General features: G+C 42.6%; 1 protein-coding gene across 14 annotated transcripts in view; it reads right to left on the bottom strand.

Moving 5' to 3' along the window:
• Positions 1 to 13,735, bottom strand: part of LOC117428388 (splicing regulator ARVCF-like) — a 106,152-nt gene that overhangs the window by 43,042 nt on the left and 49,375 nt on the right. The window contains exon 1 of one of the 14 annotated variants that reach the window (XM_058994155.1): positions 1,071 to 1,202. The exons of the other annotated variants lie outside the window; for them this stretch is intronic. Within the exon in view, the coding sequence (XP_058850138.1) occupies positions 1,071 to 1,187 (117 nt within the window). The 5' untranslated portion in view covers positions 1,188 to 1,202. Of the gene's footprint in view, positions 1 to 1,070; positions 1,203 to 13,735 lie in introns of those variants that run through there. 14 annotated transcript variants of the gene reach the window in all.

Raw genomic sequence — 13,735 nt, 5'->3', positions numbered from 1 at the left:
AAGAAAGGTATGGCATGGTGTTCATAAGGATCACAATGAGAAATGATTTATTTATTTATATTTTAAACTGATTTAGACCCCTGACAGTCAAGTGAGCTATTTATAGCTCACTTCTCCTGTCTCCTAGGTTACAGGCTGCAACAATGAAATATTATCTATTTCTCTTCCTCACATATGCCTGTTGCTGCCCTATAGTTGCACAGTGCCTGGTGACACACTGTCCCTACAGGAAACACAATGAAGAACTGAACTCAGCATTCCAAACAAGAACTAATAGCACTGAAAATAACACACACGCATATTCTTTGGTTCTTTAACCCTTTCAGTCCTGTATTATTTTTGTCGAGCTGAAGAATAAACTCCTTTACCGAGAGTACATGAAAACAGGACCACTTTTCTCTTTTTTAGATATATATTTACACCCTACCTCTGACTGGGACCTAGGAGTCCAGTGAGGTTCCACAGGGATTTAGGACGGCATGGGTTAATATACGGCAGGACCCTGAGGTCCCGTCTGGACTGAAAGTGTTAAATATAATGCTGGTGTGACTCGGGTGCATTCGGATATGGGAATATATCCAGAGGACAGAACTGGCTTCTATACTGGCCAACCCTGTACTGAAGCGAGACGGAGAGAGAATGACATTTCAATGCATTTGCAAAATCGGTGCTTCTGTAGTAAAGAACACAGCAGAAGAGCAGAAACCAACAGCAGCATCTGCAGCTAATGACTTTCACATTGATCCAATTAATGGCTCTTAAAAGCTTACAAAGACAGACAACACTGTGTAGTTAGTGATGTACGTGTTAGGATAGTTGTATGTACAGAACAAAAAAGCCATTGTTAAATTACTTAACAGTTTTGCTGTATTGTTAAGAAAAATACTTGGATTTGCTTTGACCATGAAAAACAATGCAGTTTCTGTAAATGCAAAAAAGTTGGCATAGAAATACAGTTTTAAGTAGCGTTCTCTTTCCTAGAGCTGCAGCAGTGAGTTCATATACAGATTGCATTAGAAGACCTTCACTGGTATCTTCTTGAAATAGAAGGACAATACACACACACTTACTGTAAGTCGTGATTCACTGGCAAGGAGTTTAATATAGCGAGCCATCCGGCTGCAGAGAGCTGTGCCTCTGCCTGGAATAGCTCCCCTACTGAGAGAGCTCTCAGCTGGGATGGGCATGGTTACCAATTAGCTGTGCTAATCAAATCTCTGTGCTAACCACAGCTCTGCCCAGACTGCAGCTGCCTCTCTCACAGGAAGAAAAAAAAAAAACAACAAGATTCAAAAAGACAATGCAGCTGAAAGACAAAAAAAAACTTCTTCAAAAATCTCCAAAGGTGGCTCTTCCACCTCTGAACAGACTGCGAAGAAACTGTGGATGTACGTTTGTATGAAAAATAAATGTGTGTCTGAGGAGGAGACACGCAAGAAGAGTCGCCCTGTAATTAACAAATGAAGAACACTTAATCAGCTTAATCTAAAGCCTACTATAAAAAAAAAAAAAAATTCCCTCGCCCCATTGCTGTAAAATTCCTAAACCTGGGCAGTCTGAAATGTCAGTGGTGCTTTGCATAGTTGTAAAGCAGTAGAGAAGGCAGCAATGACTAACTAGTGTGACCATGAAAGTGGATTTCAGCACACATCCATTTAGCTGGAATGGTATTGGAAAAGGAGAGGGGGGGAGAGAATGTTCTGAGCCTAAAAGGAAAAAAATAACAACTCACTTCTCAGTGATTCTTGGCATATTAAAAAAAGTGACAAAGAATGTGATGGCTACTGCCGTTTCTGTGCCAAGGGCTCATGCATTTTAAGCACATTATTGCTCAGCGGCACTTCCCTTCACTTCATTACAAAGAAGTGAAAAAATCCTTAAAAAGGAAGGACAGGCGTCAAGGTCACGCCACAGTGCTAACTGGAAAATAAAAACTCCCACGCCTGTGCCTCGCCAGTGTTACTCTGTTGAGCCCACGCACAGTGGAGTTTCTGAACACCATGCCGCGTTCAACCTCTTCCAGGCACCGGGCATTCAGAGGAGCTTTTCATTGCCTTGCTGGAGACATGCCTCCCCTCATTCCCTGTACCTGTCCAAGATCACACTTCCTAACATCATACATGGGAATCTGAAGCTCTTTACAGGGTGCTTCATGAACAAGGCACCATGGGAAAAGTCGCTTTATTGGTTGTACATGTTCAAGTACATCCAGTCACGGCGGACAGGAACACACTGCGGTACAGTGTTGCTGGACATGTGGACTCAGTGTTCAAGTCTGCAAGGGCAAAGTGCAGCACAGGTCTTCCATGAAAAATACACACACAGTTTTATTCCTCTGTGGTGTGCTGTTTATGAATCACAATGTGTATGTACAGTAAGCAACAGCATCCTATGAGATCATGATTTGACCAATGAAAGAATCTGGGTTCTGTTATCTTACAGGATCCCATTTTTGTTTGTCTTGTCCTTTTCAGTATACTCGTGTCTTCCAAAGTCTGTGGTGCCAACGACGTTCTGTACATTTCTTCTCAAAAGAAAAAAGACAAGAAAAGCCATGAAGTGATTGTGTGCTGTACTAAAATTGATTAAGGCCATGCTGGTGCCTCATGTAAGAAAAAGAAAAAGAAAAAAAAAATTGAATTGCATTCCTTCAAGCAGAGAGCAAGCACAGCCTAGAAACCCCAGCGAGAATGTTTAGGACTTTCTGCACTGCAATCTTGGGTCAGAAGTCAGAACACTCAATCCCTCTGCAATATGAGGATTGGAAAGAACCCAATCCAAAACAAAGTCAAACAAAGTTCAGCAAGCAAGATCTGAAGGCATTTTGACCACTTCACTTGAACTACACACCCTCGATTCAGAAACTAATTCATTATATTCATTCATTCTGTGATGCCCCCCAGCTGACCCACCTGAATAAAAGCACCGATTACTAAAGATCTTCTGACATCACTTCCTGCACAGAAAGCAATAAAACAATGGCAGGAGCGTGCTTATCAGGAAGGCCCACAAATCCACTTGTCACTCCTTGTCACTGGTTTATTTCACTAATCTTTCAAAGCATGTCTGAACAGCATTCCGATCCCATACGGCAGCCAGGTGCGTACATCTTTCCAATTAAAGAAGCACATGTGCTCCATTTCACACAGGACAGGAACTCTCGTAAGCTTTACTAGCAGACAGAGCAAGCGGCCTGATTAGAATTACACCATCCTTAAAACCAGTTCAACACCCACCCCCAGAACTCCAACCCTGTCGGTTCTAGAGTGCTGGGAGGTTCCGATGTTCCAGATTCGTTTTGTATCACAGCGTCATCATGAAACAGTAAGGCTAGCAGGGTGAACATTGCAGGGCACAGTAAGGCCATCTGTAACTTAATCTGCTGTCTCAGCTGCACCAGTCACTGCTCTACCCAATGTGAAGGCATGTCAAACACCTGCCAACACGCTGCTGAAACACACAGTTCCTACTGAAGGAAATCAGTAACAAAAGGAACCCAGACAATGAAGGGATTGCTCTACATAAAAGAATCGGTGGACTGCACCCCAGTCAGACACTGCCACACATGATGATAAAGGGAAGATAAACTGTGCCTGACAGCGCCTGGCACCACCTGTCTGTCAGCCTCTGCTGCAGCGCTGTCACTGCAATGCTCTCCAATAATCTGCATGATTATCCACCGTCTCAAAGTTCAAAAGTCAAACGCCACTTTTAAACCAGAGTATGAAAAATGTCTCAAGTGAGCAGTTGAGAACAGTGCATGGATTTATGTGTGAACGTGTACCATTTACAGAATTAGCTCAGGCCCTCCCACGACCGACTTAAAACAACCGGTTTCACAAATCGTGGACTACCTTACCTAAGGTAACAACGGGCAGCCCAAGATTAGTGCTGAGTGGGGACTGTGAAACCAGCCGACAGAGTAGAATGGAGGAAAACCGAAACAAGGACAGGCTTAGCATTTGAAGAAAGGCTGTGCGTTGAATTGAGAATGCGTGTCCAGCACGGATACATGAATCTCAGTAAACGAGTTGGAAATACCAAGCTGCCAGCTTCAATTATCCCCTGATAGAAGGGGTTCCTCACACAGCCAGGCTGGGAAAGAGCACAAGCATGCCTTGCAGGCAGGGACTACACCGTTTCAACTACAAGTATTCAGTGGGAAGTTCAAGGGCGTTATGCATGAGAGGCGCTCTGGGGCTGGCTTTCTTTTTTTTTCTTTCGCTTTACCTTTACCCTGCAAACTGTTTAAAGGTTTATGCTTCTGGATCTGCTGTCATTTAAAGCCGTCACACTGAATTTCATCCAGAAAGAAATAAAAAAAAGATACCCTCTCACATCAAATACAAAGCAGCATGTGTACAGCGAGCAGCGCTGAAACTACAGCAACACGTTTTAAATCATCTCACTGATTCCTCATACAACTTTGCTTGGCAGCAGCAGCAGTGTTTGATGTCCAAAAAGCACAGAACACTCGACAGAATGGATACATATTAGAACACCCCAGAGTTCCATGAGCAGCTTTAGGTTTACAACTCTAACATTCATTTACATCAAATCCCTGCCTCCTCTTCAAACTAAATAGCCCCACATTACTTACTCATTTCCAGTGGGTTACTGACACAGCTTGAGTCCAGCCCTCGCTACAGCAGCAGCAGCGCAGTGTTAATGCTGACTGCCTCAAACCGGAGTGCTGAATACCATCAATCTGCTGTTAACCACGGGCCACTTGCAGGGCTATAGTGACCTTTTTGTTCGTTGGAACGCTGGAAACTTCACGGGTAACGTTTTAGAAACAATGAATGTGTTCAAAAGGGCAGGGCTCGTCCTCTCTCTCTCTCTCTAAACCACATGAACAGGCTGCAGCTGTCAGAGTCTCTGGAAACGTCTGCATTTGAAATCTTCCCATTCAACTGCACTATTTGGCAGGTGTTCCTCTGGGTTAGTGCGCAACTGGCACTGTTGTTTTGGACCATTTGGAGCTCTTTAGTTAAAAGATAAAAACACCTTTCTGGAAACTGAATTAATATGCCTCATACAGAACCTTGCAGCGTTTGGAAAAACCAAAGCGAGATATTAAAACGTTTACACAGCCACGTCAGTACAGCCCTCTGCAACCGCTGTCTTCCCTGAGAACGCGCAGCTTCTAACCCTACATAGACTAGTCAGTGGTTGTGTTTGGGGATGCTTGCCTTTCTTACAGACACATGAAACCAGAGGAGCTGTAGGACTGGAGCACAGCGGGGTCAATCCAGTGACAGCTCATGTTGCACACCCAACATTGCCATGTGCACAGTCGGTATCAATAGTGAGACTGTCTCTATCCTCGTTTATAATTTGATTTCCAATTACCCATAGCAGAATGCATTGTGTGAGAAACTAGCAGACACATCTTTCAAGCCTGGTAGTTCAGTGACGCACAGCAGCGCACAGCTGTAATGAGGTGTGCTTCAAAATGAATCAAATAAAGTGGTGTGAGGTTATTATGATAGGATATTAGGTGCCCTGCTTTGTTATTCTCTACCCAGATGGTGTGCTTGGAAAGACTCATCTATTGAAAATGAGCCGTCAAAAGAGGGTCAGACAATGGGCTCAATATGCAAGTCTACTGCAACTAGTGAGGATTTCAAAGCCAAGATACATCAAACCATGAGGCCAGCCTCCCTGTCTGTTTGGACAGCCCTAATCCGAAAGTCCTGGCATGGGCTCATGACATCAATGCTGTACTGTACAGTATCTCACTCTCAGCCAGGATTTACACTTCTTGGGTGTCTAATTCACCAGCTCTGAGCCTTCATCCCCTTGCCTGCACCTTAAACTTGCAAAAAATGTTTTTCATTCAGCCAAACATGATTTCAAGTTAAATGCAGTATACAGTACAACATCACCATGTATAAATTAACATAATTACAGTATTATAATAATGGCATGCAAGTAATTAACATTCAGTATGTACACAGTACAAATGCAGACTGTTTCATGCACATTAAAAAAGACCAAGTGTTATCAAACAGCTTAGACGTTTACAATGCAGCTTTCACAAAGAAATCGGGTTACAGTATAATCAGCACACAATTTCAATTCGACAGCAATAAAAACAGACATTAAAGCAAGTAACCCAGTAATAACCCAGATTCAACGCCAACATGTGCCATCATGCAGTATGCTGTATTATTAAAAAAATAACACTACATTCCCCTTCAACACAATAATTCCTCCAGAGTGACTATTCGAATGATATGATTTGAACTTACTGTAACGGCATCCTGTGGCACAACTGCAGCACTTAGTGACAGAAGGAGAATTCACAAAGTGTCTCCATTAAGGATCTGTGGTGATAAAGCACTTCAGACAGCTCCATTGCACCTCTTTTCTTAAATGCTAACTAACCCACTTTAAACATTTATAGGCCAAAAGCTGTGCGTCTTCACTGCCGGCTGTGTAGCGTGTGCTGCAGTTTCACAGGGGCTGCAGAACTGCACAGACACACACAACGGAGGGGGACTGCAAGAACTGTACAACGATAAGTGCAATGCATCGTGCACTGTGGAGCAGTACAGTACCTGTGCTGACCCAAAGTGAATAAATCAAACTGAACTACACTGAAGTGTGAAAGGTTGTTAAAAGGCTTAGAGGAAACATGTCTAGAAAAGAAGATTCAGAAATGAAAGACGCCACAGAACGATTGAAACCATAAGGCTACCACAGTGGCTGCTAAAGACTGAATAGTATTGTAAGCAGCCCACTCTCTTCACGCTTTCAGCAACAGCACAGATTTTCTTGTACCACTGCTAAATCTAAACTCCCACCAAAGGCAACCCTGCCACGATCTCAATGATGACAGTTCAAACCAGGATTTTAAAAAGGAGCAGCACTGCAGATGGAAGGCCAGTTCAGAAAGGAATAGACTATTTTAATATCAAATTAAAACACTTTGTTTTGGATCCAATACTTTAAGAGACTGAGACAGAGATAGACAGGAAGCGTTTGGTTAAGCAGTCTTGTGAAATATGTTCTCCCTCTGTCCAGGCTGGGTCTGAAGTCAGCATTCACAAATACCAGATTGGCGAGCCGCACAGAGCCCAGCACAAGAGCGGCATGTTTCAAACCTTACCCTCTGCGCTGACACGGCATGACAGACTGCCTGGCTGTAAAGGGTGAGAACAGCTTAGAAGCATCTTCAACTTCTTTAGAATCTGAAATGCAGGACATTACTCTGTGTGCCTGCTTTTGGCAGGCATGGCTTGATGGCAAAGTTCTCGAGTGGCACTGTGTGTTATCACATACAGAGCAGTACAGTACAGTACAGTACAATGCAATACAGCAGGTTCGCATCTCATTTGAGACTCTCGTACGCACATGCACAGCCAGTACTGCATGTGTTTTATACTATAGTAAGCATCCTACAAAGTAATTCTTAATAGTTCATATTTATACTGAATTCATGTTCTAAAAAAAAAATAAGAAAATAAAAAATGGTATCCTATTTAAAGGTGTGGTGTTATTCCAACCACAGAATTTGGAGAAGTTAAAACTCTTCATGTAAACAGCTTTCCCATTTTAACAGCACATCCATAAATCAGTGATGTGATGAACTGAAGCCAACACAACAAGCACCCCTACTCCACAGACCCTTCCATCCAAGCATGCTTGCAGTCAGAACTCCAAAACAAAAGTTTTTATGCTTGCATGCTTTTTGATTCTCTGTGCAAGGAAAGAATGAATTATTGTGCAATGATTATAAACAAACACATTCCATGAAACACGTGGAGAACAACTGCACGGCAACGGCAAGAAAATAAAAACCCCAAAGCCATGCGCAGCCCCACTGAGACACAAGACATCGGGAAAGAAGAAACACATGCTTTACTAGGTAGGGATTTCTACACACACACACTGTACTGCCAGTTCAAACAACTGCAGTGAACCACTCCAGCTATTGAAGGGATTTGCACAGATATTTACATGAAGAGCTTTCAATTCTCCTGTGGTTGCAATAATTCCACACACCCCTCTAGGGTAATTTTAATGCAAACCTGCTAATATGGTAATGTGCAATTCCATTCTATTCTACTGTGGTAAAGCGAGTCCCAACATGGTGTGTGATCACTAGAGACAACAATACTGCGCTGGCTCCGATTCCCTGGCTGGAGTGTGTCAGGGAGTGCCTGTATACACATGTTTTACACTCCTATTATGTTTCGCCTCCATTTGACCCCTCTCTGGTTTCCATTGACTGTAAATGTTACTTTTTCCCCCCTATACTATTTTATGACTTTTCCTAGGTTGGGGTCATGAACTTCAAACTGAAAACAAGAACTACGCTGTTTCTCACATTCAGGATATATCATCAGCATTTGATCTGTTCATACCACCAGCAATCGGAAATGTAATACTGGAAATAAGCAGCTTGGAAGGCAGGTGTGTACCTGGTGCAAAGTGGAAGAACCTGACCATGCTGATCTGCATGCATGCACTGGGTTACTATTGTTAGCTGGAGTGTGCAGATCCAAAGGAGAAGCCACGGCTAGTGTGTGGAATACAGGCACTGGTAGGGCTATATCTCCAGACACTACGTGATGGGAAACATTTCACATCACTGCTAGAGTGATTCGCTTTGATAATCGTGATACCAGAGCCAGGTTTCTGTCTAATGAAATAGTCCCATAACATTATGATTCAATTAAATATATATTATAACAAGTCTATTATAGAGAGTTTACATTAATTTCCATACAACATAAAAGAGTAAAGGCTATAACAAAGAAAATAAATGTGTGATCAATTCAAGGCTGGTTCAATTTGTTTGAAATTGCACCGAAACATCACAGACGTACAGGAGGGTTAATACACAATCCACACAGCTCTGAATTGGGCTGATGGTTCTCAGAATTGCACAAGAGTTCACAGAATAAAATAGAAGGTTTACTAGCTTTGTTAGGAGTCTTGGTGTACAGCTGAACGGGATCCTATTAAAAGCTGACAGCAGTTCCTCCCCCTGCAGTGTCTCAGACATGGAGACACGCTCCCTCTTAAAGATGAAGGATATGACTCCCCAGCCTAATTTTACTTCTATAAACACTCTTGAAGAAAATACATTTGCTTTACACATGTCCCCTGAACTTCTAAAGCTGCAGTAAAATCAGGAAAGCTGCAATCCATCAGCTACATAACCAGTACTGTGTGTCTACAACAGGCAGCTCATCGTTATACTTCATTCTCTCTGAACCAACTTAACATTCCAAAATGTTTCCTTCTCAGAAATATCTTGAAGCTTTACGACCTTGTCGCTCGCTGAGTCTTTTATTACTTTTGCTATGATCACTATTATCGCTTTAATAACTTTTATTAGTTGCCGTGAACATGAAAGGTCTCCATGTGGTTAGAGAACGCAGGACAGATTGGTTCCTTCACAGCATGGTCTATGGCAGATCGCCACAACGAACATTACTGTGATAGCAGGCATTAAGGAAGACTGTGAGGAAAGCCAGAAGGGTCTGTTCTTAAGTCACCATGTGTTTCTCTGGACGCTGTGCTGAGTTGGGACTGCCTTGGCTGTCGTGGAGTGAGCACCAGCCCATCAGGGGTGCATGATACTCATTTATAAAACACAAAGTTAGTAAAGGCTATTAAAAGGATTCCTGCCAGTCAGCCTCTATCCCGGGTCACTGAGCAGCTCAGCAAAGCCACCGGGAGAGACTCCAGCTTTACACTGTTCCATTATGCTTCACTACTCCATGGGAAACAAACCATTAATATATTAAAACAAAAAAAGAAAACCGCCACAATTAGATGCATTCTAACAATGCAATAACAATACGAGATAACAGTACATGACAGCTGCTGATCAATCTCAATGGAACCATTGTGTGAACACTATGCACCATTGTTTACCAAGCATTTCAACCTAGAGAGAGAGAGAGAGAGAGAGAGAGAGAGAGAGAGAGAGAGAGAGAGAGAGAGAGAGAGAGAGAGAGAGCGAGAGAGAGAGAGCGAGAGAGCGAGGAGACAGCCTCTCATACCCCTGTACCACTTCTGTTTACTATTAAAACCCCAACTCAGACAAGCTGCAAGGCTGAAAGCAAGTTCTCTTCTTAAACAGTTTACTTGGCCAGCGGCAGCTTTGATCACGCTCACAGTTCGGTCACATTTCCCTTGGCTGGTTTCCATGAATAATGCGACGCATTGTCTGGCAAACTCTGAGGGATTCCTAGAACTGCAGAAAGCACTGGACTTGCAAAAGGGTACAAGCAAGTCCAATTGTGTTTCTAGTCAACATACAGAAATGCTAATGAATCAAATGAATTAAAATAAAAACGCAGGAATCAAAACCTGACGGTAAACAACATTTCCAGAGAGCTGGGAATATCCCTTAAAAGGATGACATAAAAGCCCAGCTATAACATCATGGAGTCCTTATGACGTTTTCCTTTTACACTGGAGATAAATCACTGCTGGAGCCCAATAAACAGTTTTATATGGTTTATATAGAGAGTTGCCTTGAGCTCTCATTAAACCCCACTGCAAGAGTCAGAGCCTTACACGACATGATCAGACCCAGAAGCCGACCACAGACAGATGGTGAAGGCTTGTAATATACTGTAATATAATATATTTGTAATATACTGTAATATAATATATTTGTAATATACTGTACCCACTTTCAATCTTGTTTACATCTTTAAAGCAGTTAGAAAGAAAATACATAAAAGCATAAATGTCTGCAGATATTTTTCTGCACCTGAAGGAATAAAGCCAGACACAGGGCTCTGTTTGGGTCCTCAGCCCTTCAGACAGCATGCTGTAGCTCATGTTTTCAATGCATTTCTTCCATCTGCTCGCCCATGTCTTTGCCCATTGGTTCACTTCGGTTGTTGAATACCCATGGACCTCTCGCGTCCTTTACGACCCTAATCTACTGTCACAAGGCTTTTGTTCCTTTAAATAACAAAAGAAAAAGCGGGAGCTATAGGCTTTATGTAGAGAAACTCAGTAAGGAATCTGCATCATCAATCATGGATATAAAAGTCGACTTCCTCCCAAGAATCAGCAGCGCTGCTCTGCACTGAAGTTGCCATGGCTGCTCGTCGACATGCAGAAATGTGTTTTCTACTGCTGCCCTATTGGAATACAGCCAAAACTTACAGTAGCAGGAGAAAGACAAGGGGAAAAAATGCAGGCTGTGCTTCAGCTTAAAGAAAAAATAAACATGCATTGTGGCAGCGGTCAGGAATCTAAAATCTAAACATGTATTTATGTGCCTTTGTGGTCTTGCCCACAGGACACCTTGGGGCAGATCTTTCAAGCCAAAGTACAGTACACATTTTTATGTTCATGCCACATTTAGGCAAACTAACGACTCCTTAAAATGAATCTTGTTACGTTTCCCTCATTGTCCATGAAGCTGTTGTGGGGCAAATCCTGAAGGAGTATGCTAACAGGGTGCTGTATAAACACAGTTGTTGAAAGCTGGGATTTCTTTCTTCATTCTCTGGTAATCTAGAAGCGTGTCTTAACAGTTTGAAAGCCGAAGCTGCTTCTGATCTTGCTGATATGACAGAGGAAAGGTTTAGAATTAGAACCTGCTGCTCATGAAACATTCTGACAGGCAAGCCAAACACTTCAACAATCACTAGAAAATACACCCTGGACTATATATATATATATATATGAACCTACAGTATCTGCTTTAAATAATGAAGAAATGTAACACCTACATTTCAATAACCCTCTTCTCTGAAAAACAAAAACACTTTGAATTTTAGGGACTGCAGACAGCTCTGAGAATCTTTTATTTTAATACATAATACACAAAATATTTACCCTGCCAGGAGATGGAGTAACCGAGCATCATCAACATACATTTCCAAATGCTGCATCAGCTTCGATACACAAGCCTATCGTTCTGAAGACTCCCGGCTGACGCCAATACATGAAACCCCCGCAAACTATGAATTTTAAAAGGATGCTGTGCTGTACAAAAACAAATATGAGAAGGCAATTGAGGAGGGGGAGGAGGGGGGGGGGGGCTATCTGGGTTTCTCATGAGCCAAGGACTTCTCGGTATTCACCCTGTAATGCAAGTGCACACCCCGAAATGTTTGCGTAGGTTCGGCATCCAATCTATTTAGGAAAAACAGGGTTAGGCTTGTCAATAGCAAAGGGACATATGACCTCAGCTGTTTCTCTGAACCACATGCAGCCCCCTCCCCTCCCCTCCCCTCCCAGACTCGAGCTGTCCATTCCAGGCCTTGACTCAGAGCCGCGGCTGTCACATGGGAGTGGGTGGACATGAATCTCCGGTGATGGGTATAAAAGCCCACCTATCTCTGAAAGGTCATGGGAGCAGGCCAGGCGTAGCAGTAGACATGGAGGAGCTAGGGGACTCTGTACTGATGGGCATGTTCACCTCCCAGCACGTACTGCACGCACAGGCCAAAACCAGCCATCAATATACAAATTCAATTGGGCTTCTGAAGTGCCAGAAATGATTTAGACACATCAAATGACATTACACAAGAAGAAATCAAATATAAAAGTTATACGATATGGGTTCTCTCGTGCACCTGACCTGGAAAAAGAAATGGATATTGAGCATCTACGAGCCGACAGGCATTCCTAGTCAGTAGAACGGAGGAATTCTCTAAAGCGTAAGAGAGTCATTTTTCAAAAGAGCAAAGTGGCTGCCGTAGAGCTGGGTTTAAAAGGAAATCTCACACTCCAGGCCTTTTCAAATGCAAAGGGATCAAAAGGTGAACTCGTACACTGATCCAGAGCAGGGACCTTGATCAACAATGATCCTTTACATCTGAATAGATCAACAATGATCCTTTACATCTGAATAAATCAACAATGGCCAAGACCTCTGCAATGCTGGAGCATCAGGAGTTCCAGCTCCTACATGTTGCTTCAGTTTATACCATTGCAATGCAAACCGGATTCCAAGAGCACGTACATTACAATGTACTGCAATTACATTTCACACAAATCAGAGGAGTGAGCCAGTGCCAGAAGAGAACACAGACAAGCACATACAGTTCAGCGGCACAGCTTTGTAAAACAGGCTGTGAAATGTCGAAAGAGAAATGTTGCTTTTCCTGTGTGTATCCCAAACCACTTCCCTTCAGCTCTGTGCTCTCGCAGTATGGCTCGCTTGGTAACGGGAGAGCCACCCAGTCATTAAGAGTCAAGTTCAAAATAGATCTGTCAATTAAACCCAGATATGGTTTTACTGGATTTGGCCGGTGCTATAATTAAAGAAAGCATGCTGTAATCTTCGTCTAATTAAAAGCCTATTTAATACAGCAAGGTTGGCACACTCCACAAACTGGATCTGGTTTGGATACAGATGCAGATGGTTTGAAGTCCAGCATTCCTGAAGTCTGCATCATTTACACTGAAATGAAAACGGTGCGGTAGAATGCATTTCTAACAGTGTGGCACGTTACAAAAAAAGAAACTACTATATTTAATTCAAGCACAAATCATGGTTTGAGATGTATGGTTTTTCCCCTTCCAAAAAAAAAAAAATAATCTTTGTTTGCTATTTTTAAAAAACAAACAGACAGTTAGACAGCAGAGTTGAATTTATCCCTGGGTTTAAGCACTATAAAAATAAGATACTTATTTAGAGTTTTTAGAGTCCCATTTAGAGAGACCACGGCAAACACGACTACAGTAATGCAGAGCACTTAGCTTAAAAGAGCTAGCCCTGGACCAGGTACCCTTCACACTG

This window comes from Acipenser ruthenus, chromosome 21, assembly GCF_902713425.1.
Source record: "Acipenser ruthenus chromosome 21, fAciRut3.2 maternal haplotype, whole genome shotgun sequence".
In the NCBI taxonomy this organism is placed as follows: domain Eukaryota; kingdom Metazoa; phylum Chordata; class Actinopteri; order Acipenseriformes; family Acipenseridae; genus Acipenser; species Acipenser ruthenus.
The sequence above is the reverse complement of the archived record's forward strand: the minus strand, read 5'-3'. Positions and strand labels throughout refer to the sequence as shown.